The sequence below is a fragment of the Oncorhynchus masou genome, unplaced genomic scaffold (genome assembly GCF_036934945.1).
Source record: "Oncorhynchus masou masou isolate Uvic2021 unplaced genomic scaffold, UVic_Omas_1.1 unplaced_scaffold_1592, whole genome shotgun sequence".
NCBI classification, from domain to species: domain Eukaryota; kingdom Metazoa; phylum Chordata; class Actinopteri; order Salmoniformes; family Salmonidae; genus Oncorhynchus; species Oncorhynchus masou.
The window spans coordinates 5,454-21,454 of record NW_027006000.1 but is presented as its reverse complement, the minus strand read 5'-3'; the positions used below and the strand labels follow the sequence as shown (position 1 = coordinate 21,454).

The 16,001-nt window shown below is 43.4% G+C and overlaps 1 protein-coding gene across 1 annotated transcript; it reads left to right on the top strand.

Moving 5' to 3' along the window:
- Positions 1-9,688: 9,688 nt before the first annotated feature.
- Positions 9,689-14,685, top strand: LOC135531451 (Fc receptor-like protein 5; the record flags this gene model as incomplete). Its single annotated transcript, XM_064959491.1, has 3 exons — positions 9,689-9,956; positions 10,938-11,217; positions 14,600-14,685. Coding segments are annotated over 3 exons (634 nt in total), but the record flags the coding sequence as incomplete, so codon positions are not given.
- Positions 14,686-16,001: the final 1,316 nt, after the last annotated feature.

The following is a 16,001-nucleotide window of genomic DNA, read 5'->3' as shown; positions in this document are numbered from 1 at the left end:
CTCTGAAACTTTTGTTATGTGGCTCTAGAAGGTTCTCAGACCGAGAAACAGCCTCTTACATTTGCAATAACTTCAATTAATTTTGACCATCACGAAAATGACGACATTTAGAAAAGTCCAAGAGTTGCAAGACTAGGTGCATTGAAACCGCCTTGGCCCATAGAGACGGACCCTAATGTTTCTGTCCGATAGCTCATTCAAGGACCTCATAGCAACACCCAGAAAATGTGGATTTTCAGCACCAATTAAGGTCTCTGCTCGGGCTCCAAATTAACTATCAATGAACTATGAACTGCTCTGAAATATGTGATAGTTGGCTTCTAAACGAGTTGGAAAAAGTGGGTTTGGTGTCAGAATGATATCTAATTGATTGATTGACGCTGACCTGCTGGCTGACTTTGTCCATTTGTAATATGTTTAAAGAGTGAAAAAACATCACCAAATGGACATGATGAAATCAACACAATGAGAGATGGAAAGGAACCAGAATCACTGCCTGGACATCCCGAGTTCATCAGGCCAGTCAATTTTGCATTTCTGTAGTATTTTTGAGCATGTCAAATTCGTGATTGTAAATGCCCATTGAAACATATTGCAAATGGACATCCTGCGCCTGAGATTGGAACGGGTTACCAGGAGCACATATAAAAAACATATTTTAATGCCTTTAGGGGGGGTGCAAGGGGTCCACGGTTTGGTAATGGAGCACCCTCCCCCCCAACCATGCCCATCCAATTGGGGGCGCCCCGGTTATTTTGGACATTTTGGATTAAAAAAACAAACAAGTTAAACTAGAGTCCCACTTCTCCCTCATCATACATGACAAATGGACCATCTAGGTTGATTCATGGCTTAACATAGGGCTATATACACTGCTCAAAAAAGGAACACTTAACTTCATGCGACGAGCAATCCCGTATCCGGGATCCTATTTATAGCCTCAAGCTCATTAGCATAACGCAACGTTAACTATTCATAAAAATCGCAAATGAAATGAAATAAATATATTTGCTCTCAAGCTTAGCCTGTTGTTAACAACACTGTCATCTCAGATTTTCAAAATATGCTATTGAACTATAGCTAAACAAGCATTTGTGTAAGAGTATTGATAGCTAGCATAGCTATAAGCCTAGAATTCAGCCAGCAACATTTTCACAAAAACAAGAAAAGCATTCAAATAAAATAATTTACCTTTGAAGAACTTCAGATGTTTTCAATGAGGAGACTCTCAGTTTGATAGCAAATGTTCAGTTTTTCAAAAAATAATAATATAATATAATCACGTTTGGGTAAAAAAAAATGAAAATGAAGTCATTACAACGTGAACTTTTTCGCAAATTAACTCCATAATATCGACAGAAACATGGCAAACGTTGTTTAGAATCAATCCTCAAGGTGTTTTTCACATATCTATCGACGATAAATCATTCGTGGCAGTTGGCTTTCTCCTCTGAAGCAAATTGAAACGTGCATGGAGCTGGAGATTACGCAATAATAGTCTCTTATGGTCAATCTTCCAATGATATGCCTACAAATAAGTCACAATGCTGCAGACACCTTGGGGAAACGACAGAAAGTGCAGGCTCATTCTTTGCGCATTCACAGCCATATAAGGAGACATTGGAACACAGCGCATTCAAATTCTGGACCATTTCCTGTATGAAATTTCATTGTGGTTTCGCCTGTAGCATTAGTTCTGGGGCACTCACAGATAATATCTTTGCAGTTTTGGAAACGTCAGAGTGGTTTCTTTCCAAAGCTGTCAATTACATGCATAGTCGAGCATCTTTTCGTGACAAAATATCTTGTTTAAAACGGGAACGTTTTTTTATCCAAAAATTAAAAGAGCGCCCCCTATCTCAAAGAAGTAAACAACACAATGTAACTCCAAGTCAATCACACTTCTGTGAAATCAAACTGTCCACTTAGGAAGCAACACTGATTGACAATAAATTTCACATGCTGTTGTGCAAATGGAATAGAAAACAGGTGGAAATTATAGGCATTTAGCAAGACACCCCCAATAAAGGAGTGGTTCTGCAGGTGGGGACCACAGACCACTTCTCAGTTCCTATGCTTCCTGGCTGATGTTTTGGTCACTTTTGAATGCTGGTGGTGCTTTCACTCTAGTGGTAGCATGAGACGGAGTCTACAACCCACACAAGTGGCTCAGGTAGTGCAGCTCATCCAGGATGGCACATAAATGTGAGATGTGGCAAGAAGGTTTGCTGTGTCTGTCGGCGTAGTGTCCAGAGCATGGAGGCGCTACCAGGAGACAGGCCAGTACATCAGGAGACGTGGAGGAGGCCGTAGGAGAGCAACAACCCAGCATCAGGACCGCTACCTCCGCCTTTGTGCAAGGAGGAACAGGAGGAGCACTGCCAGAGCCCTGCAAAATGACCTCCAGCAGGCCACAGATGTGCATGTGTCTGCTCAAACGGTCAGAAACAGACTCCATGAAGGTGGTATGAGGGACCGACGTCCACAGGTGGGGGTTGTGCTTACAGCCCAACACCGTGCAGGACGTTTGGCAGAGAACACCAAGATTGGCAAATTCGCCACTGGCGCCCTGTGCTCTTCACAGATGAAAGCAGGTTCACACTGAGCACATGTGACAGACGTGACAGTCTGGAGACGCCGTGGAGAACGTTCTGCTGCCTGCAACATCCTCCAGCATGACCGGTTTGGTGGTGGGTCAGTCATAGTGTGGGTTGGTATTTCTTTGGGGGGCCGCACAGCCCTCCAAGTGCTTGCCAGAGGTAGCCTGACATACCTTAAGGGAACATTTTGACAATCACCGTATGGTTAGTGAGAAAGGCCCTATTGGAACTGTACGGTCCCTTACTAGACGTCCGAAAACATTTAAAAAATTTGGGGACGGCGTCGGGCCGAGCGGCAGGGCCAGACCTACCGGGAAGTCATCAAATGAACTTTGTCGGACATTCGGTTTTCGTTTTATAAAATAAACAAATTTTGGCCCATTTTTCCGCTATGCCGGAAGATCCCACAAGAGGGCATAAGCAATCATATTGCTATTGGACAAAACATCCCGAATCACGACGTGCCATATCTCGAAAACTGAAAATATTTCGAAGCCGAAACTTGGTGAGCGTAGGTTTGGCATAATGGGAAGATGGCCCCGAACAAGATGGCGTCTAGGCCTCAACGGTTTTTGAGTTATGGCCATATTTCTGGGATTAAAGGTCCAAAATGAAAATAGAGAAAAGATTTTTTCACTTCACGTCAAAGTCAAGGAGCCTCCGGTGTCAATAAAAAAAATCAGCCATTTATCTATCGTCATTTAAGAGAAATCGTACGATGACCAGATCGTGATGTTCAGATATAGGTGTTTTTTTTTTCAACGGTTACAGATCCAGTTGCAGGGTGTTCATACGAATATTTTTTAAATGTGCTGCGGAGCTCTGCGACATTTCTGTGATTTTCTATGATTTTCTGAAATAACACACACTCACTAAACCCTCCGTAAATAACTCAGTTCTTAACGTAAAGACTTAAAACTCAGGATTCTGTAAAGGCATACCCCAATGAGGATATGAGTTTATTTATAGCTTCCTGTGCCAACCGGAAGTGCCATAATTGGTGTCTCAGGGGCTGTTTGGAAGGGTTAAAAAAATCAGATCTGTCCAAAACTTCATATGTGTGATTAGACAACCCCCATGAACTGTAAATCAGTCATTTTTCCCAACAGATGTCAGAGAAAAGCTCTCACACACACACACAGCAAGGATGGAGTGACAAAGCGTTGTGTTTAAAGACACAGAGAGCAGGCAATAGCATAAACATAATCCCAAGGCCGTGCCGAGTCCAACGAGGTGCCCCGCTTGACCGTAGCTCGCTCGGTCTGAGCGCAGCGACCATGAGAAAAATAGGCCCACAATGATGCCCTCACCACAATGTCATTTGATTTTGGGTGACAGCGGCGGAACCGTTAGGTTTAGAAGGACAATTCAAACACAGGAGTGTTCCTAAGGTCCTCCCGATCTGTGCAAGCCTAACCTTGACTGTGTGGCATTAACCTTTCACAGTTAAAAGAAGGTGTTTACAAAAAAACAGTGTGCATTGACTTCTCTCCCCATAGGAATACATTGCCTGCTCCCCTAAATACAACCTGGAGTCTATATGGGTTATGAATGCTGTATGAACCTGTCTTCTATGACATTCCATCAGACCACTATGAGGTCTACCCGTGTCGATTCTAAGCTTCCTGGATCAACCGGAAGTGGTTAAATTGACCCAAAAGGTATTTGGATGTACATCGCCTCGAAAGGTGAAAAGGCCTCTGCATTATTCAACCCTGTGTAGATCAGTCAATTCTCAACTTAAAGACTTAAAACTCAGGATTCCGTAGGTTTCTATGTCAGTCAAGGCATGTGTGTATTTATAGCTTCCTGTGCCAACCGGAAGTGCCATAATTGGTGTCTCAGGGGCTGTTTGGAAGGGTTAAAAAAATCAGATCTGTCCAAAACTTCATATGTGTGATTAGACAACCCCCATGAACTGTAAATCAGTCATTTTTCCCATAAAAATTCAAAGGAAAAATAAATCACACAGATACACAACTTGGATGGAGGGACGTATTGGGGTGTGTAGAGACTGACAGTGCCTCCAATAGTTAGCTTTGTTCGAGCTAAAAAAGAACCGTCAGACCTAGAGTTCCGAAACTTTAGAATCCTGTTCTAGACCTCAGGTAGATAGTGCGTGGTGAGTTACAGCGCTCTAGGAGGTTCTCGGACCGAGAAACAGCGTCGAACATTTGCAATGACTTCAATTCATTTTGACCATTACGAAAATGGCGACATTTAGAAATGTCCCAGAGACACAAGACTAGGTGCATTGTGACCGTCTCGGCCCATAGAGACAGAACCCAACATCTCGGTCCGATAGCTCATTCAAGGACCCCGTAGCAAGGCATGGAAAAAAGTGGATTTTCAGCTCCAATTAGGCTTTTACTCGGACACCAAATGACCTATCGAGCCGAAACTCGGGATTCGGGGTCGCCTCACATAGGACTGCACATAATGTCCGAACTGGCCCCGCAGCTAGAAAGTAACTATGTGTTTTATGTTTTTTTTAATGTTTTGTACCGAAGGCCTTGTGAATTTTGGGCCAGCTCTGAAGTATGTTATACTTGGCTCCTAAAGGAGTTGGGAAGAGTGGGTTTGGTGTCAGTTTGTATCAGTTTGGTGTCAGAATGATATCAAATTGACTGATGGACGGTGACTTGCAGGTGACTCTTGTCCATTAGCAATATGTTTAAGCGGTGAGGTACCATCACCAAAAGCGACATTCTGAAATCAACCCAAACGAGCGATGGAGAGGTACCAGTATCACTGCCCAGCCATCCCTATGTCATCGGGCCAGTCAATTTGGCATTCCTGCATGATTTTTATGGCATGACAAATTGGTGATGGTGAATGCCCAGTTAACCATATGGCAAATGCACAGTGACTTTGAAAGAGTGAGAAAACATTACCAAATGGACATTCTGAAATCAACCCTAATGAGCGATGGAGAGGTACCAGAATCACTGCCGAGCCATCCCGAGTTCATCGGGCCAGTCAATTTGGCATTCCTGCACGAATTTTCAGTGACTTTGCAAAAGTAAGGAACATTTGCAATATGTTTTAACAGTGAGGTACCATCACCAAAAGCGACATTCTGAAATCAACTCAAACGAGCGATGGAGAGGTACCAGAATCACTGCCGAGCCATCCCGAGTTCATCGGGCCAGTCAATTTGGCATTCCTGCATGAATTTTCAGTGACTTTGCAAAAGTAAGGAACATTTGCAATATGTTTTAACAGTGAGGTGCCATCACCAAAAGTGACATTCTGAAATCAACCCAAACGAGCGATGGAGAGGTACCAGAATCACTGCCCAGACATCCCGAGGTCATCGGGCCAGTCAATTTGGCATTCCTGCATGATTTTTATGGCATGACAAATTGGTGATGGTGACTGCCCAGTTAACCATATGGCAAATGCACAGTGACTTTGCAAAAGTGAGAAAACATGACCAAATGGACATTCTGAAATCAACACAAACAATGGCATCACCATAGTGTCCAGACTGTGCCGAGTCCAACGAGGTGCCCCGCTTGACCGTAGCTCGCTCGGTCTGAGCGCAGCGACCATGAGAAAAATAGGCCCAATATGAAGCCTGCACCAGTACGTCATTTGATTTTGAGTGACAGCGGCGGAACCGTTAGGTTTAGAAATACAATTCAACCACAGGACTGTTCCTAAGGTCCTCCTGATCTGTCCAAGCCTATCCTTGACCGTGTGACATTAACCCTTCACAGTCAAAAGAAGGTGTTTACTGCCATTAGGTACCGAGAGGAGATCCTCAGACCCCTTGTGAGACCATATACTGGTGTGGTTGGCCCTGGGTTCCTCCTAATGCAAGACAATGCTAGACCTCATGTGGCTGGAGTGTTTCAGCTGTTCCTGCCAGAGGAAGGCATTGATGCTATGGACTGGCCCACCTATTCCCCAGACCTGAATCCAAATGAGCACATCTGGGATATCATGTCTCGCTCCATCCACCAACGTCACGTTGCACCACAGACTGTCCAGGAGTTGGCGGATGCTTTAGTCCAGGTCTGGGAGGAGATCCCTCAGGAGACCATCTGTCACCTCATCAGGAGCATGCCCAGGCATTGTAGCGAGGTCATACAGGTACGTGGAGGCCACACACACTACTGAGCCTCATTTTGACATGTTTTAATGACATTACATCAAAGTTGGATCAGCCTGTAGTGTGGTTTTCCACTTTAACCTCTTACATCTATGGTGGCGCTATTTCATTTTTGGATGAAAAACGTTCCCGTTTTAAACAAGATATTTTGTCACAAAAAGATGCTCGACTATGCATATAATTGCTACTGTTCGAAAGAAAACACTCTGACGTGTCCAGAAATACAAATATCTTCTCTGTGCGTGCCCTTTAACGTGAGCTTCAGGCAAAACCAAGATGAGATGGCATCCAGGAAATGACAAGGATTTTTGAGGCTCTGTTTGTCATGATCTCCTTATATGGCTGTGAACGCAAGAGGAATGAGTCTGCCCTTTCTGTCGTTTCCCCAAGGTGTCTGCAGCATTGTGACGTATTTGTAGGCAGATCATTGGAAGATTGACCATAAGAGACCACATTTACCACGTGTCCGCCCGGTGTCCTGCGCCGAAATTGGTGCGCAAAAGTCACCTGCCAGTATTTTTCCATGGGACACAGAGAGGGAAGCAAGCTTCCACGAACTGCATGTCAATGAAGAGATATGTGAAAAAACACCTTGAGGATTGATTCCAAACAACGTTTGCCATGTTTCGGTCGATATTATGTAGTTAATCCGGAAAAAGTTTCACGTTGTAGGTGACTGCATTTTCGGTTCGTTTCGGTAGCCAGGCGCAATGTAGAAAACGGAACGATTTCTCCTACACACAGACGCTTTCAGGAAACACTGCGCATCTGGTATGTGGCTGGGAGTCTCCTCATTGAAAGGTAAATGATTTTATTTATTTGGTTATCTGGCTTTTGTGAAAATGTTGCGTGCTACATGCTACACAAAATGCTATGCTAGCTGTGCATACTCTTACACAAATTAGTCCATTTCTATGGTTCAAAAGCATATTTTGAAAATCTGAGATGACAGTGTTGTTAAGAAAAGGCTAAGCTTGAGAGCAAACGCATTATTTTAATTTTATTTGCGATTTTCAGAAATCGTTAACGTTGCGTTATGCTAATGAGCCTGAGGCTTAGTCACGATCCCGGATCCGGGATGGGGAGTTTCAAGAAGTTAATTTTGAGTGTGACTCCAAATCCAGACCTCCATGGGATGATAAATTTGATATCCATTCATACTTTTTGTGTGATTTTGTTGTCAGCACATTCAACTATGTAAAGAAAAAAGTATTTAATAAGAATATTTCATTCATTCAGACCTAGGATGTGTTATTTTAGTGTTCCCTTTATTTTTTGAGCAGTGTATAATTTGGAAAGTATAAATGCCATTTGGACATGGTTCACTTTTGGGTTTGGACTTTAGGTTTTGGAAGCCAACTTCATATGATCGTACATGGCAAATGCACATAACACCCTGATGTCGCACTTTCAATACTTTCATATTGCATTTGGACATTTTCATGGACATTCTTAAGGCCTTTGGCAATGGTTCACTGACTTTTGACTTTGACTTTTGACTTCCTATGAAATCATATTGCAAATGGACAAAACATATGCCTTATGCACAATTACATTAAAAAAAATATGACAATAAAATATGACAAAAGTATGTTCATACCGTTCTTACACATGTGTAATTGACAAAAAAATCGAGATCCAGAAAGCACTTTTTAAGGTGGTGATACGTTTTTGAAAACAAATCAACATTTTCAAAATTTTACTCTTTGGTCTTGACTTGATGCTCATTTGCAATATGAACATTTTCAGGGTAGCGCGCTCGCCATCTATTGGATTTTTGCTGTGTGACACTTGGCATTTGCAATATGGCATTTGCAATCAGTTTTGAATTAAACAATGCCCATTTGAGTGGTATTGTACAAAGTGTATATGTTTCGTCCGATGCCAATAAGTTCACATTCATTTTTGCCCATTTCAGGGTGGTATTCCCTTACTTGGAACACCATTATTTTTGTCTTACTGAGGTTTACTCTCAGGGCCCAAATCTTGACAGAATCTGTGCAGAAGATCTAGGTGTTGCTATAGGCCTTCCTTGGTTGAGGACAGAAGCACCAGATCATCTGTAACTATAGACATTTGATTTTTGAGTCAAGTAGGGTGAGGCTCGGTGCTGCAGACTGGTTGATATATGTATATTGAAGAGGGCTCAAGCTGCACCCCTGTCTCAACCCATGGCCCAGTGGAAAGAAATGTGTTTTTTACCAAATTTAACTGCACACTTGGCTTTTCAAGTCCAGGATGGAGGCTGTTGTCTTGTAGAGGTGGAGCTGGTTATAAAGGCTGTTCAAGTCCAGGATGGGGGCTGTTGTCTTGTAGAGGTGGACCTGGTTATAAAGTCTGTTCAAGTCCAGGATGGGGACTGTTGTCTTGTAGAGGTGGACCTGGTTATAAAGGCTGTTCAAGTCCAGGATGGAGGCTGTTGTCTTGTAGAGGTGGACCTGGTTATAAAGGCTGTTCATGTCCAGGATGGGGACTGTTGTCTGGTAGAGATGGACCTCATTTTAGAGGCTGTTCAAGTCCAAGATGGAGTGGTGGTTGCATTCACTTGCTGTATGGTAGCAGTTTAAGGTATTTTCTTGGGGGAGGGTAGATATGACCACTCTTGAGTTAGTGAATGAGGGCACGCCAGGTGTTTGGGCACCAGAGTTTAGCCACTGTGTGTTTGGGGATATTTTCTTGTATATAGTCCGCCTGTGTTAATGTAACCAAGTTGGAGGCTCACTTTAGCTAACTAGCTAGCTGTGGTAGCTAGCTAGTTAGCTAACGTGAGACTCCAACTTGGTTAAAGTTGAACTCGTTCTAGCTAGTTCCTTGCTCGTCCGCCTGGGTTAATGTAACCAAGTTGGAGGCTCACTTTAGCTATGCAAGAGGAAGCTGCTGTACTCTACTCATTGTTTCTCTCTCTCTCTCTCTGTCTCTCTCTCTGTCTCTCTCTCTCTCTCTCTCTCTCTCTCTCTCTCTCTATCTCTCTCCTCCAGCTTCTCTGAGCATCAGTCCTGACAGATCTCAGTTTTTTAAATTTGAGTCTGTCTCTCTGAGCTGTGAGGTTCAGGGGAACTCAACTGGATGGAGAGTGGTGAGGAACACATCGAGAGGAATCATTTCAGAGTGTAATACTGACTGGGGAAAACAACAAGGGTCTTCATGCAACGTGTCACTAATACCATCGCACAGTGGAGTGTACTGGTGTGAGTCTGAGTCTGGAGAACACAGCAACGCTGTCAACATCACAGTACATGGTATGTCCACAAACACCATCTAATAACATTATAGTATTTAGTGGTTCATCTGGTTTGAGATAGCTGATGTTAGGTTTATATATGATGTTTGTATATTATATACAGCTGGAGCTGTGATCCTGGAGAGATCTGTTTATATATTATATACAGTTGGAGCTGTGATCCTGGAGAGCCCTGTTTATATATGATGTTTATATATTATATACAGCTGGAGCTGTGATCCTGGAGAGACCTGTTTATATATGATGTTTATATATTATATACAGCTGGAGCTGTGATCCTGGAGAGCCCTGTTTATATATGATGTTTATATATTATATACAGCTGGAGCTGTGATCCTGGAGAGACCTGTTTATATATGATGTTTATATATTATATACAGATGGAGCTGTGATTCTGGAGAGATCTGTTTATATATTATATACAACTGGAGCTGTGATCCTGGAGAGACCTGTTTATATATTATATACAGCTGGAGCTGTGATCCTGGAGAGACCTGTTTATATATTATATACAGCTGGAGCTGTGACCCTGGAGAGCCCTGTTTATATATGATGTTTATATATTATATACAGCTGGAGCTGTGATCCTGGAGAGCCCTGTTTATATATGATGTTTATATATTATATACAGCTGGAGCTGTGATCCTGGAGAGACCTGTTTATATATGATGTTTATAAATTATATACAGCTGGAGCTGTGATCCTGGAGAGACCTGTTTATATATGATGTTTATATATTATATACAGCTGGAGCTGTGATCCTGGAGAGCCCTGTTTATATATGATGTTTATATATTATATACAGCTGGAGCTGTGATCCTGGAGAGACCTGTTTATATATGATGTTTATATATTATATACAGCTGGAGCTGTGATCCTGGAGAGACCTGTTTATATATGATGTTTAAATATTATATACAGATGGAGCTGTGATCCTGGAGAGCCCTGTTTATATATGATGTTTATATATTATATACAGCTGGAGCTGTGATCCTGGAGAGCCCTGCCCTTCCTGTGACTGAGGGAGATTCTGTGACTCTGCGCTGCAGATATCAGGTAACTCCCTCTAACCTCACAGCTGATTTCTACAAAGATGGATCCCTCATCAGGACTGAGACTACAGGAGAGATGACCATCCCTGCAGTATCCAAGTCAGATGAAGGACTCTACAAGTGTACCAACTCTGAAGGAGAATCACCAGAGAGCTGGATGACAGTGACAGGTGAGAATATGAGAAACCTTGACATTCAGATTATCTGGTTCTTCTTTACACTGTTAAGAGATGCTGAAACCTGCATTATAAACTGGGTGGTTCTTCTTTACACTGTTAAGAGGTGCTGAAACCTGCAATATAAACTGGGTGGTTCTTCTTTACACTGTTAAGAGGTGCTGAAACCTGCATTATAAACTGGGTGGTTCTTCTTTACACTATTAAGAGGTGCTGAAACCTGAATAATTTTGCTCGCCCAATTTTTCAGTTTTTGATTTGTTAAAAAAGTTTGAAATATCCAATAAATGTCGTTCCACTTCATGATTGTGTCCCACTTGTTGTTGATTCTTCACAAAAAAATACAGTTTAATATCTTTATGTTTGAAGCCTGAAATTTGGCAAAAGGTCGCAAAGTTCAAGGGGGCAGAATACTTTCGCAAGGCACTGTAGCTCGTCTGGTTGGCTCGAGTCACTGGGCAGCTCTCGGCTGTGCTTCCCTTTGTTGTCTGTAATGGTGTGCAAGCCCTGCCACATCCTACGAGTGTGGGAGATGGTGTAGTACATATTCGATCTTAGTCCTGTATTGACACTTTGACTGTCTGATTGTTCGTCGGAGGGCATACCGAGATTTCTTATACGATTCCAGGTTAGAGTCTCGCTCCTTGAAAGCAGCAGCTCTAGCCTTTAGCTCAGTGTGGATGTTGACTGTAATCCATGGATTCTGGTTGGGGTAAGTACGTACAGTCACTGTGGGGACGACGTCATTGATGCACTTATTGATGAAGCCAATTACTGATGTGGTGTACTCCTCAATGCATTCGGAAGAGTCACGTTTTGCTTGCAAAACAGTCCTGTAGCTGAGCATCTGCTTCATCTGACCACTTTTTTATTGACCGAGTCACTGGTGCTTCCTGATTTATTTTTTGGCTTGTAAGCAGGAATCAGGAGGATAGACTTATGGTCAGATTTGCCAAATGGAGGGAGAGATTTGCTTTATTTATTTGAAGTTTTCTTCCCTCTGGTTGCACATTTGACCTGCTGATAGAAATTTGGATTTAAGTTTCCCTGCATTAAAGGCCACTAGGAGTGTCGCCTAGGGATGAGCGTATTCTTGTTTGCTTATGGCGGGAATACAGCTCATTCAGTGCGGTGTTAGTGCCAGAATCGGGCTGGGTTGGTATGTGGACAGGTACAAAAAATACAGATGAAAATTCTCTAGTTAGAAAGTGTGGTCTACAGCTTACCATGAGATACGCTACCTCAGGCGAACAAATCCTCGAGACTTCCTTAGATATCGTGCACCAGCTCTTGTTTACAAATATACATAGTCCGAATCCCCTTGACGCTGCTGTTCTATCCTGCTGATACAGCGTATAACCATCCAGCTGTATGTTGATATTGTTGTCGTTCAGCTACGACTCCGTGAAGCCTAAGATTGTGCAGTTTTAATGTGCCGTTGGTAGTTTAATCTTCCTCATAGGTCGTCAATTTTATTATCCAATGATTGCATGTAAGCTAATAGAACGGAAGGCACTGGGGATTTATTCGATCTTCCTCCAACTGCAGTTCCAACTCCCATTCCATCTCCAGCAGTCCCAGTGTTGTCCATGTGTCTCTCCATCACCATCTCCAGTGTTGTCCATGTCTCTACCCAGCACCATCTCCAGTGTTGTCCATGTGTCTCTCCATCACCATCTCCAGTGTTGTCCATGTCTCAACCCAGCACCATCTCCAGTGTTGTCCATGTCTCTCTCCAGCACCATCTCCAGTGTTGTTCATGTCTCTCTCCAGGACCATCTCCAGTGTTGTTCATGTCTCCAGTGTTGTTCATGTCTCTCTCCAGCACCATCTCCAGTGTTGTCCATGTCTCTCTCCAGCACCATCTCCAGTGTTGTCCATGTCTCTCTCCAGCACCATCTCTAGTGTTGTCCATGTCTCTCTCCAGCACCATCTCCAGTGTTGTCCATGTCTCTCTCCAGGACCATCTCCAGTGTTGTCCATGTCTCTCTCCAGCACCATCTCCAGTGTTGTCCATGTGTCTCTCCATCACCATCTCCAGTGTTGTCCATGTGTCTCTCCATCACCATCTCCAGTGTTGTCCATGTCTCAACCCAGCACCATCTCCAGTGTTGTCCATGTCTCTCTCCAGCACCATCTCCAGTGTTGTCCATGTCTCTCTCCAGGACCATCTCCAGTGTTGTTCATGTCTCCAGTGTTGTTCATGTCTCTCTCCAGCACCATCTCCAGTGTTGTCCATGTCTCTCTCCAGCACCATCTCCAGTGTTTTCCATGTCTCTCTCCAGCACCATCTCTAGTGTTGTCCATGTCTCTCTCCAGCACCATCTCCAGTGTTGTCCATGTCTCTCTCCAGGACCATCTCCAGTGTTGTTCATGTCTCCAGTGTTGTTCATGTCTCTCTCCAGCACCATCTCCAGTGTTGTCCATGTCTCTCTCCAGCACCATCTCCAGTGTTGTCCATGTGTCTCTCCATCACCATCTCCAGTGTTGTCCATGTCTCAACCCAGCACCATCTCCAGTGTTGTCCATGTCTCACTCCAGCACCATCTCCAGTGTTGTCCATGTCTCTCTCCAGGACCATCTCCAGTGTTGTTCATGTCTCCAGTGTTGTTCATGTCTCTCTCCAGCACCATCTCCAGTGTTGTCCATGTCTCTCTCCAGCACCATCTCCAGTGTTGTCCATGTCTCTCTCCAGCACCATCTCCAGTGTTGTCCATGTCTCTCTCCAGCACCATCTCCAGTGTTGTTCATGTCTCGAGTGTTGTCCATGTCTCTCTCCAGGACCATCTCCAGTGTTGTTCATGTCTCCAGTGTTGTCCATGTCTCTCTCCAGGACCATCTCCAGTGTTGTTCATGTCTCCAGTGTTGTTCATGTCTCTCTCCAGCACCATCTCCAGTGTTGTCCATGTCTCTCTCCAGCACCATCTCCAGTGTTGTCCATGTCTCTCTCCAGCACCATCTCCAGTGTTGTTCATGTCTCGAGTGTTGTCCATGTCTCTCTCCAGGACCATCTCCAGTGTTGTTCATGTCTCCAGTTTTGTCCATGTCTCTCTCCAGGACCATCTCCAGTGTTGTTCATGTCTCCAGTGTTGTTCATGTCTCTCTCCAGCACCATCTCCAGTGTTGTCCATGTCTCTCTCCAGCACCATCTCCAGTGTTGTCCATGTCTCTCTCCAGCACCATCTCTAGTGTTGTCCATGTCTCTCTCCAGCACCATCTCCAGTGTTGTCCATGTCTCTGCCCATCACCATCTCCAGTGTTGTTCTTGTCTCTCTCCAGCACCATCTCTTGTGTTGTTCATGTCTCCAGTGTTGTCCTTGTCTCTACCCATCACCATCGCCATAAAATTGTTTTCTTTCTCCAACTGCAGTCCCATCTCCAGCAGTCCCAGTGTTGTCCATGTCTCTACCCAGGCTGCTGTGTAGTTTACTGGTGGGGTCTCCCTACCTGCTGGTGACCATCATACTGCTGGTGAAAGGCTGCAGGAGCAGAGCTCAAGGTGAGAACCTGAGTTCATACAGGATCGCCTCATATCCTTTTGTGACTAGGGGGCAGTATTTTCATTTTTGGAAAAATAACGTTCCCGTAACAAACGGGATATTTTGTCAGGACAAGTTGCTAGAATATGCATATAATTGACAGCTTATGATCAAAAACACTCTAAAGTTTCCAAAACTGTAAAAAAATTGTCTGTGAGTATAACAGAACTGATTTTGCAGGCGAAAGCCTGAGAAAAATCCAATCCGGAAGTGACTCATCTTTTGAAAGCTTTGCGTTCCAATGCGTTCCTATTGAGCAGTGAATGGGCTATCAACCAGATTACTTTTTCTCCGTATTCCCCAAGGTGTCTACAGTATTGTGACATAGTTTTACGCATTTATGTTGAAGAATACCCGTAAGCGGCTACATTGCGCAACTGGTCACCTGATGGCTCCCAGAGTGATTATCGAGTAAAATACAGAGGTAGTCATTATTCCAATCGGTCCTACTGAAAAACCAATTGTCCCGGTGGATACATTATCGAATAGATATTTGAAAAACACCTTGAGGATTGATTATAAACAACGTTTGCCATGTTTGTGTCGATATTATGGAGCTAATTTGGAATATTTTTCGGTGTTTTTGTGACTGCAATTTCCGGGCGAATTCTCAGCCAAACGTGAAGAACAAACGGAGCTATTTCGCCTACAAAAATAATATTTTTGGGAAAAAGGAACATTGGCTCGTGAGTGAAAACATCCAAAGCTCATCAAAGGTAAACGATTTAATTTGATTGCTTTTCTGATTTCCGTGTCCAAGTTACCTGCTGATAACTTGACAAAATGCTATACTAGGCTATCGATAAACTTACACAAATGCATGTCCAGCTTGGGCTGTAAAGCATATTTTGAAAATCTGAGATGACAGGGTGATTAACAAACGGCTAAGCTGTGTCTCAATATATTTCACTTGTGATTTTCATAAATAGGAATATTTTCTAGGAATATTTATGTCCGTTGCGTTATGCTAATTAGTGTCAGTCGATGATTACACCTCCGCACGTGGGATGGGAAGACACTAGAGAATATCAGAATGATATTATTATGGCCATTGAAATGCTAGCTATTAAAATTAGATGCAACAAGAACAACAAGGGAAATCCAGGGGAAAAAAACGAAAGTGTATGTTGATGACTCTAGTCTGGATCCCTGCAGAGTCTCAATGTATGTTGATGACTCTAGTCTGGATCCTTGCAGAGTCTCAATGTATGTTGATCCCTGCACAGACTCAATGTTGATGTTGATGACTCTTGTCCCCAATCTGAATCCCTGCACA